Source organism: Lepidochelys kempii, chromosome 1 (genome assembly GCF_965140265.1).
Source record: "Lepidochelys kempii isolate rLepKem1 chromosome 1, rLepKem1.hap2, whole genome shotgun sequence".
In the NCBI taxonomy this organism is placed as follows: Eukaryota; Metazoa; Chordata; order Testudines; family Cheloniidae; genus Lepidochelys; species Lepidochelys kempii.
Window position 1 is genome coordinate 257,071,186 of NC_133256.1, and position 15,405 is coordinate 257,086,590.

The 15,405-nt window shown below is 48.3% G+C and overlaps 1 protein-coding gene across 2 annotated transcripts; it reads left to right on the forward strand.

Moving 5' to 3' along the window:
• Window positions 1-693: 693 nt before the first annotated feature.
• Window positions 694-14,750, forward strand: PICK1 (protein interacting with PRKCA 1). Of its 2 annotated transcripts, none has more exons than XM_073326029.1 (13): window positions 694-987; window positions 2,112-2,205; window positions 4,350-4,461; window positions 5,389-5,517; window positions 5,643-5,709; window positions 7,072-7,161; window positions 8,653-8,706; window positions 8,814-8,876; window positions 9,321-9,454; window positions 10,023-10,115; window positions 10,541-10,591; window positions 12,272-12,416; window positions 12,892-13,039. In XM_073326029.1, exons 2-13 carry the CDS (start codon window positions 2,165-2,167, stop codon window positions 12,942-12,944), a joined length of 1,032 nt encoding a protein of 343 aa, XP_073182130.1. In that variant the 5' UTR covers window positions 694-987; window positions 2,112-2,164; the 3' UTR covers window positions 12,945-13,039. The 2 variants fall into 2 exon arrangements, with proteins under 2 accessions (XP_073182130.1, XP_073182120.1); XM_073326019.1 differs by having other exon boundaries at window positions 697-987; window positions 12,887-14,750.
• Window positions 14,751-15,405: the final 655 nt, after the last annotated feature.

Genomic DNA, 15,405 nt, shown 5'->3' on the forward strand with positions numbered 1-15,405 from the left:
CCCCCCCCATAGACCCGGACTGAGATTCAGGCCAAAGATTTTACATACGCCAAGCTACCGCCTTAGGGAGATTGTCTATTTTAGACATTTCTGATGAGGCTGAGGGTGGATCCTGGTCGAGGGGAGGGGCTGATTCTTCTGTTGAGATGTTTTTGGATGGCTCGGCCAACCTCCATCTTTGCTATTTAACATTCGGCATTTCCATGGTTCTCATCAATGTGGGAGCCGAGAGCCTTGTAACCTAGCTTCACAAGCAGGCCTGGGGAGGCGGGGAACCATCGTCCCACGGTCGCCCAGGGCTGACGGAGTGACTCGCCCCCGGTTGCACGGCCCGCGGCACAGCTGGGAAAGGAGCCCAGGGCTGCCCAGGCCCAGGCCAGAGCCGGCGCCACCCTTCCTCCCGCCATAGCAGAGGACGAGACTCGCCCCGTGCAGCCCGGGGGCCAGACGGGCGCGCGCTGGCGTTAGCCGGTCGCCCGACGGCTTCTAGCCGGGCTGGGGGCCGCGCGCCGCGCCCCGCCCCGCTGCAGGGGCCCAGGCAGGGGACGGGACGGGACGCGGGGAGTCGGCAGAGGCGCCCAAGCGGCCCCGCTGTGGCAAGGGAGCCGGAGCCCCGGCCTAACCGTCCCTTCCTCCGCCTCGCCTCAGTGCCTCCCCCAACGTGGGGGCGGGTCAGAGCTGGGCCCCGCCCCTTCCGCCATTGGTTGTCCCGAGAGCAGTCGAGCACACTCCGTCTCTATGGCAACCCGCTCTCCTGTCCCCCCTCCTCTGTCTCAAAGATCCGGCACGTCTTATCGCGAGAGGAGAGCGTGGGGGCAGCGGGCAGGTCTCTCGACAGCTGCTCGCCCCGGCACGCGAAGCGGGGGTGAGAGGGAAGGAGAGGTTGGGTAGGAGGCTTCCGGCCCGGAAGTGACGCGGGGGAGCGGTGTTCTGACAGGTAGAGGCGGCAGGTGGATGCAGATACCCAGCTCGAGCCAGCCGTTTCCGGTGAGTGACTGACCCCCTCCCTCATTGCAGCTTTGCCAGCCCCAAAGGGGCGAGTCTGAGGGGTCCCCATTAGCTCCCTGTCGCCCTGGCCCTGCTCTCCCCCCACCCCCACCCCGGGAGCTGCTCCCGCCAGAGCTCCTGCCCCCGTGCCAGCCTGGCCCCCTGCACCTCGCCTGCTGTGTCACCTCACCCCGAGCACCAGAGAGGGATCCCTCAATGGTTGGCAGCCCTCCCACCCCCATGCCGAGCAGCCACCGACCCCCTTGGTTCCCCAGGCCCCGGCAGCACCGAATCTGGCAGGTGGCCCCACAGCATGGGCACCTTTTCACAGACCCACCCCGTGGGGCGCAGAGCACAGGCAGGCTCCCCGTATCAGGTGCCAGCCACCCCAACGGCGTGACGGAAACTGGGAGACTTAGAACGTGGTACAAACCCGGAGAAGAACCGCTGTGCGGTTACTGTGACAGAGGAGAGAGTGAATCAGAGAGACGTTTGCTACACTCCTGTCTGAAATCTGAGGGAGCTGGAGATACGTCTTCAAACCATCAGAAATTAGAAGACTTCCTGTGAAAAAGCAGTGAGGGGAAATTGTGCGCCCCAGAATAACTGAAATAGTAAATGGATGAAGGGGATAAGACTCCAGATCCATTCAAAAGTGTTGTGCTGGCAGATACAACACACAAATAATCAAGGTTTCAGAGGAACAGCCGTGTTAGTCTGTATTCGCAAAAAGAAAAGGAGTACTTGTGGCACCTTAGAGACTAACCAATTTATTGGTTAGTCTCTAAGGTGCCACAAGTACTCCTTTTCTTTTTACAAATAATCAAGTTTCCAAAGTGGACTGTGTTCTGTCCTAAGCATTGCCAGTACTTGAATAGCTTGTGAAACAATAAAAACCAGCACCGTTATCCCCATCCCTAACCCAGAGTGGAGAATCAGAAGGGTCTGAAATATCTTTCCTCCCCAAGGCAGGAGAGGGATTGACAGCTCCATGCCCGTTGGAAGAGAGAGAGAAAGGGGCTGACAAAGGGCATAGTTTGAGTCTTCAGATTTAGCTGCTGAGCGTAAATGAATTCAGATAATTAACTTTACTGGGTTTTGTTCTTTTTTTTCCCTCTTCCCAGGTACTTTGGTGTAAACAGAGTCTCAGGTCAAAAGACTCCAGCCATCCAGAGCGATGTTTGGAGACTTGGACTATGACATTGAGGAGGATAAACTGTGAGTGCTTCACTTCCCTTTCCCAACACCTGAATATCACTAAGAATATGTCTACACTACAGTGGGACAGCTGCAGTGCTGCAGCTATGCTGTGGTAGTGTAGACACATATTACAGCGACAGAAGGGTATTTTCATCACTGTAGTAAATCCACCCCTTTAAGAGGCAGTAGCTAAGGTGGATGGAAGAGTTCTTCTGTCAGCCTAACGCTGTCTACAGGTCGACCTAACTGTTTTGCATGGGACATGAAATTCTTCATAGCCCTGAGCGATATAGCTAGGTCATCCTAAGTTTTAAGTGTAGAAGATGCCTAAGGAGCTGCAACCCAGACCTGCTCAAAGCAGGCAGAGTTGTTCGCTCCTGGTGATGTGTGTTGGAGATCTAGGTTCATTGTTCAGTTTTGATGTCTTATTCCCTATGGCTAGTGGGGATGGAGCCTTGCAGTGGTGGTGAGCAGAGGGGAAAGCTTTTTATTGCTCTACAATGACTCTTCCTAATTTGCTGATTGCACAACAGTGTTAATGTGTTCTCAAGGTGCGCGCTCTGCTGGAATGGTAGAGAGGGAAGTAGGAAGAAATGGTGGGAGAGTGTATCATCCTTAAGGCTGTGAGTTTGTCACAGAAGTCACGGATTCCGTGACTTTCCATGACTTCTGTAGTGGCCGGTGCGCCTGGTTCAGGGGCAGCTCAGGCAAACCTTGAACCAGGCACACTGGCTGCTGCTGGGGCAGTCTTGGGCCCCTGCGCCCCCGCACCTCCCCCAGCAGCAGAGTCTGGGTGTGGGAGGGCTAGGGGGTTGGGACACTGGGGTGAGGCGGGCTCTGGGCGGTGCTTACCTGGGGGGGTTCCCCGGAAGCGGTGACATCCCCCTCGCTCAGTTGATAGGTGGAGGGGTGGCCAGGCAACTCTGTGAGCTGCCTCCGCCCAGAGTGCTGGCTTCACAGCTCCCATTGGCTGGGAACTGCGGCCAATGGGAGTGGCAGGAGCAGTGCCTGCAGGCAGAGGCAGCAAGCAGAGCTGCCTGGCCATGCCTCCACCTATCAACTGAGCGAGGGGGATGTCACCACTTCTGGGGAGCCCCCCAGGTAAGCGCCACTCAGATCCCGCCTCACCCAGTCCTGTGCCACAACCCCCTGCCCTTTCCCACACCCAAACTCTGCTGCTGGGGCGAGGGGAAGGTACAGAGCCAGGTAGGGAGGCTGTCAGCCCTGCCAACCCCCCTGCCTCCAGCACCCAGTGAGCATCCCAGGCTGCGTGTTGCTGCCTGCGTGCTCCCCTACCCCCCAGCAGGGGTCCTGAGCCATGCGCTGCAGCCCACCCGCCCTTCCCTCCCCCAGCAGCCAGGCCCCCCCCGCACCCACGGGCCCCCAGGCAGCCCCCCTCCAAGTTTTATTCACTGGTATTTTTAGTAACAGTCACGGACAAGTCACAGGCCATGAATTTTTGTTTACTGCCTGTGACCTGTCCGTGACTTTTTCTAAATATACCTGTAACTAAAATGTAGCCTTAATAATCCATAGGTCTATGACAGGCATGTGGAGCTCCCCAGCATGACAGCACTAGAATTTTATTTGGAAATAAAGGGGGTTTTTTTGCAGGGTAAATAGAGGGACTCTTTATTTTGAGAGTAGTCTTCGCTGTCAGTCATATCTCATCCCCGCATATTTATGTTGTGCATTTATTCACCTAACTCTTGCATACAGATTGAAAAAAATAGCCACCAAAATATTTGAGGGTCTTAAGTATGCTTCACAGTGTATCATGGAGTGTCTTTTCTATCTCTATTCCCCTCACATACACTCTGAAAAAGATACCTTGGGAGTTCTCTCTCTCCATTCACAGTGACAGAAGACAGAGGTGCCTAGTTTTGACCGCAACACTGGATTTGCTCGCTAGGCTACTTCCATTATCACATATGTAATCATTAGCCTCTTGTTCAATTTAGTGATTTCAAATAAACATATCTAAATCATGTTTGGGTAAGGTCCTTCCAATCTGGGCTGGAAGGCTAAACAGCAGCGATAATATGATTAGTTCAGATGAGAAGTATCTGGTATATTTTCAGATTATACGTTTTAGCTCTTGCATGCAGATACTGCTATACCAACCTGTGTCCGTGATCATTTCTCTCTATATATTGTTATAGTGGGATCCCCACCGTTCCTGGCACAGTAACCTTGAAGAAGGACTCTCAGAATCTGATTGGGATCAGCATTGGGGGAGGAGCACAGTACTGTCCCTGTCTCTATATTGTTCAGGTGGGCACTCATGGAAGAGGAAAATATTATGATTGTCCTTGTGAAGCGATGTTAAACTTGACAGATGGAAGCTATGGGGGGCATGGAGAACCTTATATTTTCTGCTTTTGTCAGAGTGCGAAGCATCCTCTTTCTTTGCCAGCAAACGGAAGTTTCTCACACTAGCTGGGAATAGTTCTGGAAGGATAGAGTTAAGGCTCCTAAATTCACCACGTCCTCCTGAGAATCAGCAGAGTGCTGGGAGCATATTAAAATTCAAAGGGGTTGGAGGGGGGGAGTGCCATATGTGATGTACTTGATCAGTGGTTCTCAACCAGGGGTATGTGTACTCCTGGGGGTACTTAGAGGTCTTCCAGGAGGTACATCAACTCATCTAGATATTTGCCTACTTTTACAACAGGCTACATACAAAGCACTAGCTAAATAAGTACAAACTAAAATTTCATACAGACAATGACTTGTTTATACTGCTCTATATGATATACACTGAAATGTAAGTACAATATTTATATTCCAACTGATTTATTTTATAATTATATGGTAAAAATGAGAACGTAAGCAATTTTTCAGTAATAGTGTGCTGTGACACTTTCGTATTCTTATGTCTGATTTTTGTAAGCAAGTAGTTTTTAAGTGAGGTGAAACTTGGGGGTACGCAAGACAAATGAGACTCCCAAAAGGGGCTCAGTAGTCTGGAAAGTTGAGAACTACTGTACTAGACTTCAAGAAATCCTGCCGTAGATGATGCACAAAGTAGAGGTGACAGGCCCCAGAAGGAACTGGGTGCTCAACTCTCCTCACATCTATGTGGGGTATCTAAGTGTTATGGGTTGGGCAGGGAAGCAAAATAGAGATTGGCCCATAAATAAGACTAATTGCACTTCTTTCTAGCTCCATATTTCCTCTAGTCTTCCTCTTCTCTCTTAGGTGTTTGATAACACTCCGGCAGCCCTGGATGGAACTGTGGCGGCTGGCGATGAAATCACAGGAGTGAATGGGAAGTCAGTAAAAGGGAAAACCAAAGTGGAGGTGGCCAAAATGATACAGGTAGTAAAGGTAAGAAGTAGGAACAGTCCAGTGGAACAGGTCGGGTCACAGATTATAAACTGTTGTCCTTCAATAGAGGCGGTCCCTGCTGCTCAATTCCAGAACAACAGCTCTGGCTTTGCTATTCCACCCAGGGAGAAGTGACGATTCACTACAACAAACTCCAAGCTGACCCAAAGCAGGGCAAGTCCTTGGATATCGGTAAGACATGCTGGTTTCTCTCTCTCCCTTGATATGCAAGGTTGGAGGAGGGTGGTGAGGAGATCCCAGCCAAAATCAAAATCAAACTTTGTTTCAGTATTTGCTGTTATTTTGTCTCTTTTAAATGGACACAAGCTAAAACTTGGGTGTTTTGGGGTTTTTTTTTAAGTCCTTCCCTGTGTTACTAATACCTGACTATTTAAAATTAAATTAACTTTATCAGTTTTGCTGTTGCTTGTTTTCTGCATTGTGTTCAGTTTGGACAGTGAAACTCAACTAGTCAGTTTCACATACTGTTTTTCATTCAGTCTGCCGTTGCTGATGTTTTTAGATTTCTGACAGTGCCTGGAAAGATTTCAGTCTGAAACTCCTGTCTTCAGTTAATCTTATTTTAGATAATCATTATGTCATTTCTCTCCATATGGGGTTTTTTAAAAATTTTTTTTTTAACAAAACCTACATTTTGAGTTTAACCTACCTGAGTGTCTCCTTTAAACATGACACACTCTGGAAAAGCTGAACAGGGCATATAGTAAAGGGCAGCCCCTTTTATTTATTTCTTTGGATTTTCTTTTGTTTTCATTGTCCCCTGTCAGTGAAGATGCTGACAAACAAAAGGAAACTCAGACAAGAGCAGCCAAAAATTCACAGGGGCTGGGAAATGGATTTCTGAGGAAAAATAAGAGGAAAGTGCCTGATTTATCAGAGGTGCCAAGTATCCACAACTTCAGCTGACATCATTGGGAGCGGCAGGCATTCAGCACTTCTGAAAAATCAGGCCCTAAATACATGTAGAGTAGTCATAGGATTACAAAAAGGGAATAATTATCTTCAGGAATCTGAAGGGTATGATCACCAAACAGAGAGGAAATGTTAAGGATGGTACAAAGACTTTTAACTAAGAGTCATGAGATAAAATTAAGCAAAGGGAAAATTTTGGCAAGCACTAAATCCTACTTGGCCTTACACTCACACTATTCTGTTAACTTCTTTGGAATAAATCAGTTGAGTAAAGTAAGCAAGATATGGTCTTGAATGTCAAGACATATTTCCTGTGGTGAGATCTATTAGGCTGTGTCTACCAAAGGAAGTTGTGGAAGCCACATTGCCTGGGGTGTATAGGATTTGAATAGAGCACATATTGTAGGAAACATACCTGCATTGGCCCAGGTTCAGATCTTCCCTACATCTAATTTCTGTGGCATTCTCTTTCGGTTCTCTGCACAGTCTCCTCTGAGCTCGGCTGAGTTAGGCTCAGTCTAGCCAGTTTGGTACCTGAAACTTGAGTTTTTTTAATTGTGTTCTTTGTGACTGTGGAAATTACCGTGATCCTGAGTTTTGACACGTTTTTGGGGGGTGTAGTGTTGAAGAAAGTGAAGCACCGATTGGTGGAGAACATGAGCTCGGGTACCGCAGATGCCTTGGGACTAAGCCGAGCCATCCTTTGCAACGGTAAGCAGCTTGCAAACGGTACCTTCCTGTTTGGCTATTGGCAATGTCAGTTAAGCTGGTATCCAATAATGCCATGGGGGACAATGTTAAGCTGGAGCCCAGTGGTACTATGGGGGCAAGGGGTTTGACTAGGGCAGGCACCTCTCTTGATACTTGCATGAGACACAGTCTCATGTACTTAGATCGCAGGACAGTGAGAGATTCCTGAGTGTTTTTTGTTGTGCAGCGTTGCAGTGTTATGACTGCATGGCAATGCAACCTCGTAGCATTTTGATTCAGTGACACAACAATCATTTTGCAAGGTCAAAATAATTATACCAAGCAACAGCCCTCATATCTGCTAGTGTCCTTCCTATCATTTCTTTAACTGTATTCTGCAGGCATTTGTTTCAGTTTTGTTGTGTCATGTCACACCTTATAGTGACCCTGTGTGAAACACACTGCCTGCAAGTGTGCCAGGTGCATAATAAACCTGGATTCAAAAAAGTCTCCCTGGCTGAATGGATATGTCCCTCATAATGGTGTCAGTCACACCCAGAAAATGCAGTTCCCTCTGCAGTCCCAAATGGATATGGCAGTTCTGAACTTCCTGTGCTAAACGGCAGGGTAGTGTGCTGTTATACAGCTGCCACCTTCCACTCTGGATGTAGCTGCATTTCAGTGGTGAATGAAGTGATTCTCCATTAACCCTTTCATGTGTGTTAAGAATGGAGCTTTTGGTCACATTTTAAACCTGGTTACAAGTGTAGGGAAAACAACTTTTCCAATTACTTGTGGCCCAGACTTCAACTTCTAATAGTCAAGGAGTTCACGACTGTCCATATGTTCAATCCCAATTCCCAAATAATAAATTAATATGTTAGGCACTGTGTGGGATGTCTGGATAAAAGATGTTGTATTAGTGTCTGTCAGGCACTTCTTCATGTACAACCTCTTCTGTCTTAGAATAGTGGTAGAGCAGAGGTTGGCAAACTATGGCCCGTGGGCCACATCCGGCCCACAGGACCCTCCTGCCTGGCCCCTGAGCTCCTGGCCCAGGAGGCTAGCCCCCGGCCTCTCTCCTGCTCTTCCCCCTCCCCTGCAGCCTCAGCTCGCCGTGCCACCGGCGCAATGCAATCCACCGGTGCTCCAGGCCACTCAGTAAGGGAGCAGGGGGAGTTGGATAAAGGGCAGGGGAGTTCAAGGGGGTGGTCAGGGGGTGGGGCTGTGGATAGGGGGCGGGGCAGTCAGAGGGCGGGGAATAGGGGGGTTGAATGGAAGTAGCGGTTCTAGGGGGGCAGTCAGGAAGGAGAGGGGGGGTTGGATGGGGCGGCAGGGGCAGTTTGGATTTATTTATAAAGTTTTACCTGTTGGGTAAGGAACCGGACTTTTGAGGAGGTGGAGAGAGAGTATTTTCAACCATTAATATAAAATAAATGCCCTCACATCCCTATGTTCCCCTGGACTTCAGCATCATAACCACCTGTTCTCTGGTTCTTTGCTCCCCTCTAGATGGATTAGTAAAGAGGCTGGAGGAGCTGGAGAGAACTGCAGAGCTGTACAAAGGTAAATTGCCCTCTTTTGTCAGACATCTGGATTGGAATTGGAGGAGGGAGGATATACTCTGTGTCCGTGGGATGATTTGTATGTTCTCTCTCTTTTCCCCAACACAGGCATGACAGAGCACACCAAGAGTCTCCTTAGAGCTTTCTTTGAACTCTCCCAGACACACAGAGGTAAACAGACTGGAAGGAATTCAGTCCTCAAAATTGTAGCAGGCTGACCGCCCTAAGATGGGGGAGTGGATGGTTATGATATTATCAGATCTCCGAAGCATCAGGCCTAATCAGTACTTGAAACATGACCCCCAATGAAAACTAGGTACTGTAGGAATGAGTGAGGAAGTGGTACACTTCCTTCTGAGTCAGTTCAGAAACAATTCCCTAGCATGGCGTTAATGGGCACTGTGCCGCCATACGTACCATCTTCCACGTGAGACATAAGTGAGTCGCTGACTATTTGTGGTCTTTAAGGAACCTGTGGCATTCTGCAAGAACAGGATTGTTACACTGCTCCTGGCCAAATTCTAGCTTGTGGGAATGGTCTTTAATATCAGACATGGAGGCTTCTCTCCAGATAAACCCCGTCTCCATCTGTATATATTTTTTTAATTTGCTCAGCATTTGGAGACGTTTTCTCGGTCATTGGTGTACGGGAACCACAGCCAACTGCCAGTGAAGCCTTTGTGAAATTTGCAGATGCCCATCGCAGCATCGAGAAATTTGGGATCCGCCTACTGAAAACTATCAAACCGGTAAAGAATCAAAGCACAGGAGAGGGGATTGGCATCAGCATACAGGAGAAAGGAGCAAAGGGGGGAGAGGAAACCAGAAATGGAGGAGTTTGAGGGTACTTTGAGGGTCTTAAAAATTGTGATGGGAAAAATTAGAAACTTTCTTTAAAGGAACTGTCTAGACAGTTAAGACAGAGTAGAAGTTGTAAATGTATCTATAGTTTGCAGAGTTATTTGAACATGGTTGTTCAAACTTCCCCCTCGGGCCACCTGCCAACTAAGCTGTCGCACTTGCATGCACACTCTCCAGTATGCCTATCCTCCTCTTGGAGCTCCACATCTGTTGATAATGTACTTACATCTACACAGTTCCTTCCGACCTTGAGTTCTCTGCTAAGACTGTCAACAAAAGGGAACAAATAGTACCAATCGTGCTGGTGACTTCTGTGCCATGGACACCTGCCCTGCTGTGAACGAGACTGAGAGTACCCTAGCTCATTGCACGCAGGCCATCAAGTCCTTTTAGCTCCCTTTTAATGCTCCTTTTCCTCTTGAGCCCTGTAACTTTACTAACATGTTTTCTCTGCAGATGCTGACTGACCTCAACACGTACCTGAACAAAGCCATTCCTGACACAAGACTGACCATCAAAAAATACCTGGATGTCAAGTTTGAGTACTTGGTGAGCTGTTCTTTCTTTTTGTTTTTGTTTTTAAACATCTGGTAGAGATTAGGTTTTATAGAATCATAGCACATGGACACAGAGAAGACCTTAGGGAGGGACAGAATCTTTCTGTATGTCTATCCAGAGTCCAGGATGTTTTGGGTGCTACTGTCGTATAAATAACAAGCCCCTTCCCCTTCCTGCCTGCCTGTCTGCTTCCCCTTTCTCCAAACGGGGTTCATTCTCCATCTGAGATATTGCATCTGGTCCAGCTGTGCTTCTCTTAGTGTCCATGGCCACACCATTTGAGAAGGTCTTGAAAAGCAGGGACAACCCCCTACACTTCTGATAGCCTGGAAACTAGGTAACACACTACTTTGTGTGGTGAAGACTTTTTTTTTTAAACCCTTGGTGTTTTCTGTTCTTTAACCCTTCCTTTGTAGTCTTACTGCCTGAAAGTGAAGGAGATGGATGATGAGGAATACAGCTGCATTGTGAGTACTGAGGCTGCAACAATGAGGATTGCAGGTTGTATTTCTATAGCATTTTGTCCTCCCTCACATGCAACCACAGAAACACACATGTGCCTGCATACAGCCATATAATGGCTCTAGCCCTGCTAATAATACATTATAATTGTTGAAGCATTCAAACCTGAAGGTCTTTGACTTCTATGCAGAAAATATAACTGATACCTTTTATGAAACAGATCCCATCATCACAAACCATTGGGACCAGTCATCACCTCTGTTGCATGCTCACTGAATTGTGTCCTACTCTTCTAGTAATACTAGTATGTGTTAAGGATAACTATACAGTGTTATCCTAATGGATTCCACCTGAGTATAATGTGCAGGTTATCTTAAGAACTGTATTAGATACTCTGCATCCCACACTAATGCAAATTTGTTTGTAAGTTGCATTTGTAGTTGTTTAAGGAAAATTGATTTCAGGAGAATCTCTACTAGTGACAATGTACTTAAACAAATATTTGTAATTATAATTGGAAGACTTCCAAAAATTCAGTAAAATCCTCAAACTGGCATGGAAAATAATTCCTAGCATTGAATATAGCCTTGTGAATCTTCAAAGTGCTGTACAAATCTTAATCCTTACCAACAACTTATCTGGTAAATAAAGACGCCCTGTGTATGCCTCAGTTTCCCTAACTATAAAAAGGGGATGTGGACTTGTCCAAGGTCAGAGATGGAGTCAGTATCAGAGCTGAGATTAGAACTCTGCATTCCTTGGTGCCCAGCTCTTTGCTCAGAGGACCAGACAATGCTTCCTCCTCAGTAACTAGTAAAACTTGAGTAACCCAACACCCCATGATGATGATATACATCCTGCTAAATGGGAGAGGAAAATCTCTGCCCCGGCCCAGCAGGGTGCCATTGTTGTGCTTTGGTACACATGAATGAAGAGTACATTCCAGACCCACAGCACAATCAAGTAAGTACTTCCTCCCTACACACAATCTGCTGTGCCCTGTGCTGATAGACCTCATCACTTTCCTCTCAAAAACGTGCTGTTGGACAATCAGTAGTGCCACCCTTACTGACTTCCAGTGCCATGACTAGAGGTAGGCAACACATGGACCCCTGGGTAGACTTGCACTATATTATTCAAGGGTTTTATATATTTGAAAAGAAACCTTGATGCTTGCTTGTGAGGCAACATGTAAATAGTGAAGCTTGCAGGAGGGTTTACCTATCTCACCTGCATTTTCTCAAGCACATGCTTGCATGTACAATAGTTACACCTCTGGCACCAGTCTTGTTGGGTACTGGTGCCTCTCTCAATAACTCAGCTCAGAAATCCAGTACCAGCTGGCCACCTGTTCTCACCTTCCCAGGTTGAAAGGGACTATAAGTCCCATTCCCTTGTGTCATGGAAATGCTCATTTCTTTATCCCTGCAATCATATGTTTGGCCTTTCAAATGGCTGTTTTAACAGTAGATTTGGATGCCCAGAGCTCTGGGCTCCAGCTCATAGCTTGCCTAGGACTAGCTCCATGTTCTTCATCATCAGTGGTTCCTGTGCTGAGTTTCAGTGGTCCCAAGAAGGCTGCAGCAGGATCACATGGTGACCTGAGGTTCATGGGGTCACATCAGTAAGCCTCTGGCACTGTGGACTTTTTGGGAGTCTCTAAAATAGTGTGGTGTTCTTGGCAGGCACTGGGCGAGCCCCTCTACAGGGTCAGCACTGGGAACTATGAGTACCGCCTAGTCCTACGCTGCCGCCAGGAGGCACGCACACGCTTTGCCAAGATGAGGAAGGATGTGCTGGAGAAGATTGAACTGCTGGACCAGAAACATGGTGAGTGTCACTGCACTCCTTCATGGCCCCTATGAGCTTCATCCAGACAGGGGTTCTTTGCCCTTGTGGTCCCTCCTCATCTTAGCCCAGAAATCCTTGCTGCCAGCATCTCACTGACCTCATCCAATCTGGTTCCCTTGTCCTCATGGACCTTTCTGTTACAATGCTTGAGAGACAGCGGTGCACAGAGCATGAATATGACTGCTGCATAGGAATAATCTTGGGGAGGGAGGCTTGGTCACAGCCTGGAGGGTGAGGGGAGTGATAGTCCTGCTGTGGGTTCTGAAATCTGTGGATAACAGATTAGTTGCAAGTAGCCTGATCACATTCTGGGGTACACACACCCCTCAAATCCAGGGTAACAGGGTGTGGACATGATGGTTGGTCACTGAAAAAGCAAGAGTGCACATGAGAGGGGGAACACCTGCTATATTCCCCACTGACACACTCCCAACCCATCCCCTCTGCAGTACAGGACATCGTGTTTCAGCTCCAGCGCTTTGTCTCCACCATGTCCAAGTACAATGATGACTGCTATGCCGTGCTCCGGGACGCAGATGTCTTTCCCATTGAAGTGGATCTAGCACGCACAACCCTGAGCTATGGTCAGAAGGACATCTTCTCAGATGGGGCAGAGGAGGAGGAGGAAGTAGGAGAGCGAGAGGCCAGGAGGAAGGAGGAAGCAAATGGCGAAAAGCTTATTGATGATGCCTGAATATGCTGACACGGCGGGCGGGAAAGACTTTAGAGACTGATAAAATCTGTTTCACATGGTGATTCGTCCTCAGTGATTTTCTGTATAAGCTCAGCCAGGGATTCCTCCTCTGCTTCGGATGGGGGCAGTTGGGATGACTTGGGTGCAAAGTCGGCACTCTTTCCAGCCTCCACTTTCTCCTTCCCTCCCTCTTTGCCTGGATGGCTTTCCCCAGTGTTCCACTGCCCAACTCAGAGGCTGAGGTAGGGGGTTACTGTGGGGAACCCTTTGAGGAATTCCCTCCCCCCACCATATGATTCCACCTGCGAAGGGGACCCTTCTGAGTGTGAAAGGCACATTGCTCCTCTTCTGCTGCCTGTGTCAGCTAAAAAAAGCACCTGAAGAGGGATGACTGTGGACAGCAAGAACGGCTCCTCCTGATCTGCCCTCACTAGATGGAAAAATGCTGAAGTCAGCAGGACCACTTGCTCCACTGCTGACTACCCTGGGACCAGAGGGTTTTGCCTTTCTACTCTCCCACTTCAAATGTTGTATACAATTCTACTGCCCCTGATGGCTCTAGGTAGGTGTGAGGATGCTAGAGGAATCTGCCCCCTCTCCACCTGCTTTAGCTACTGTTTCCTATGGAAAAGAAAGAGAACCAAGGCAAGCTGAGATGTAGAACTAGTGGTAGATGTAAACAAGTCATCAGCCAACATGGAGCCCTTCCCATGTGTAGCATCAGCCTCCCCAAAGAAAAAGAAGGGAACTGGTCTTTATCAGAGAGAAACCATCTTCATCAGTACATGGGCAAAAGGTGAACCTTCTACTAGTCAAAGAGAGGAGGTCTGTGAAATTCACATTGGCTCAAGCTCACTCTGGTCCATGTGTTCCCTTGGTCATTTCCCCTCTCACATTTTGCTCCGGGTTGGCCTTAACCAGATTTGCTCCTTGAGGATGCACAGCTTGTCATGTACACCCCTCCCTGTGCCAAGAGGTGTGATCATTACAAAACTGGGGAGGAGGTACTATGGCCTTCTATCAGAGGGCGTGTTGAACAACAGACAGTCTTAGCGGGAGGGGAAAACAGTGCCTGCAGATGGAGATTATTTTAGACCCATGATGTAAGGAGTATGGAGTATTAAATCACCCACCCCCACCCTACAGCTCTCCCTGTTGCTATATGACTGTTCAGTTTGCCATTTTCTGCTGCCTTTGCACCAGAAAGTCCTGCTGGAACTCATAGCTAAGGCTCCTCACCCCTAACGCAAGGGAAGAGGAAAAGGAAAAATCAGGGGAACTAAGGATTCCTCCCAACCCCTCATCTCTTTCTCTCTCCTCTTTGGAGTCCCAGTTCTATATAGTGGCTTTTGGTTTGTGGCAGTGATCCGTTGGGGATGAAGGTTTTAACTGCTCCCAACTCCATAAGGATGACTTGTACCAGTTGGCAGTGAGCAAGGCTATTAAGGGCATTAATTTATGATTTACATGTTTTTTACTTGTTTTGTTTCTGGACTCTGTTGTTGTCTTCTCCGTGGGTGCCACAAGAAGGCCAGCTAGGGCTAGGCTCCTCTGGAAGACTTGAATGGGCTTTAATATGCTGATGGATGCCTCTAATAAAGAAAAACTTAATATTTCTATTTTCCGTTCCCTTTTCACTGGCTTTTTCGTGCTCTGTTCACGCCTCCTCATCCCTCTATTTTGGACCCAAGGTGGGACATGAAGGTTGTGCATAAAGCTACGTTCCTTTTGTCTTAAGGGGGATATTAACTCCTTGAACAGAATTACGGTGGCCATCATTGCACTTTGCTTTGTAGATGAAAAGTGTGATGTACATTCTGCATCAGGCTCTATACACAGCGGTGTCCTGTGTTCCTAGCTGTGCTGTGGCTTAGCGTAGAAGGTGAACGCGTCCTTGCAGACCACAGTCGTCCACCTCAATCCTGTCCTGCAGCGTCCCTTCCTAGGCCAGAGCTAGCTTCTAGCCACAAGCTCAGCTGCCGCACCTCAAGCCTGAGCTGACAGTAAGTCCTGCCCTTCTTGCGAGCAGAGGCTGCCCGCTGTGTCAAACAGGTAGCTTCTAGGAATGGAAAATAATGTCAGTGATGGAGCCTGATGGAGACCCAGCAAACCACAGTTCATTAGCTCTGGCTACACCCTCTCTCCCTAAGCTCTCAAGTCTGACTGGCAGAGATCACAGGGCAGGCTGCCTGGCATCCCCTTTGGAATGTAATAGTGCAATACGGTGGCACCACCGTTTCTTTGTGCTGCTGAGGGATGCCGGAGCCCAGAGGG

Excerpts from the sequence above, each read along its gene's own strand:
- PICK1 (XM_073326019.1), top strand. The coding sequence starts at position 2,165 with ATGTTTGGAGACTTGGACTATGACATTGAGGAGGATAAACT. Across the intron at positions 8,707-8,813 it reads AACTGCAGAGCTGTACAAAG|GCATGACAGAGCACACCAAG; the intron begins GTAAATTGCCCT and ends TCCCCAACACAG. Across the intron at positions 9,455-10,022 it reads TACTGAAAACTATCAAACCG|ATGCTGACTGACCTCAACAC; the intron begins GTAAAGAATCAA and ends TTTTCTCTGCAG.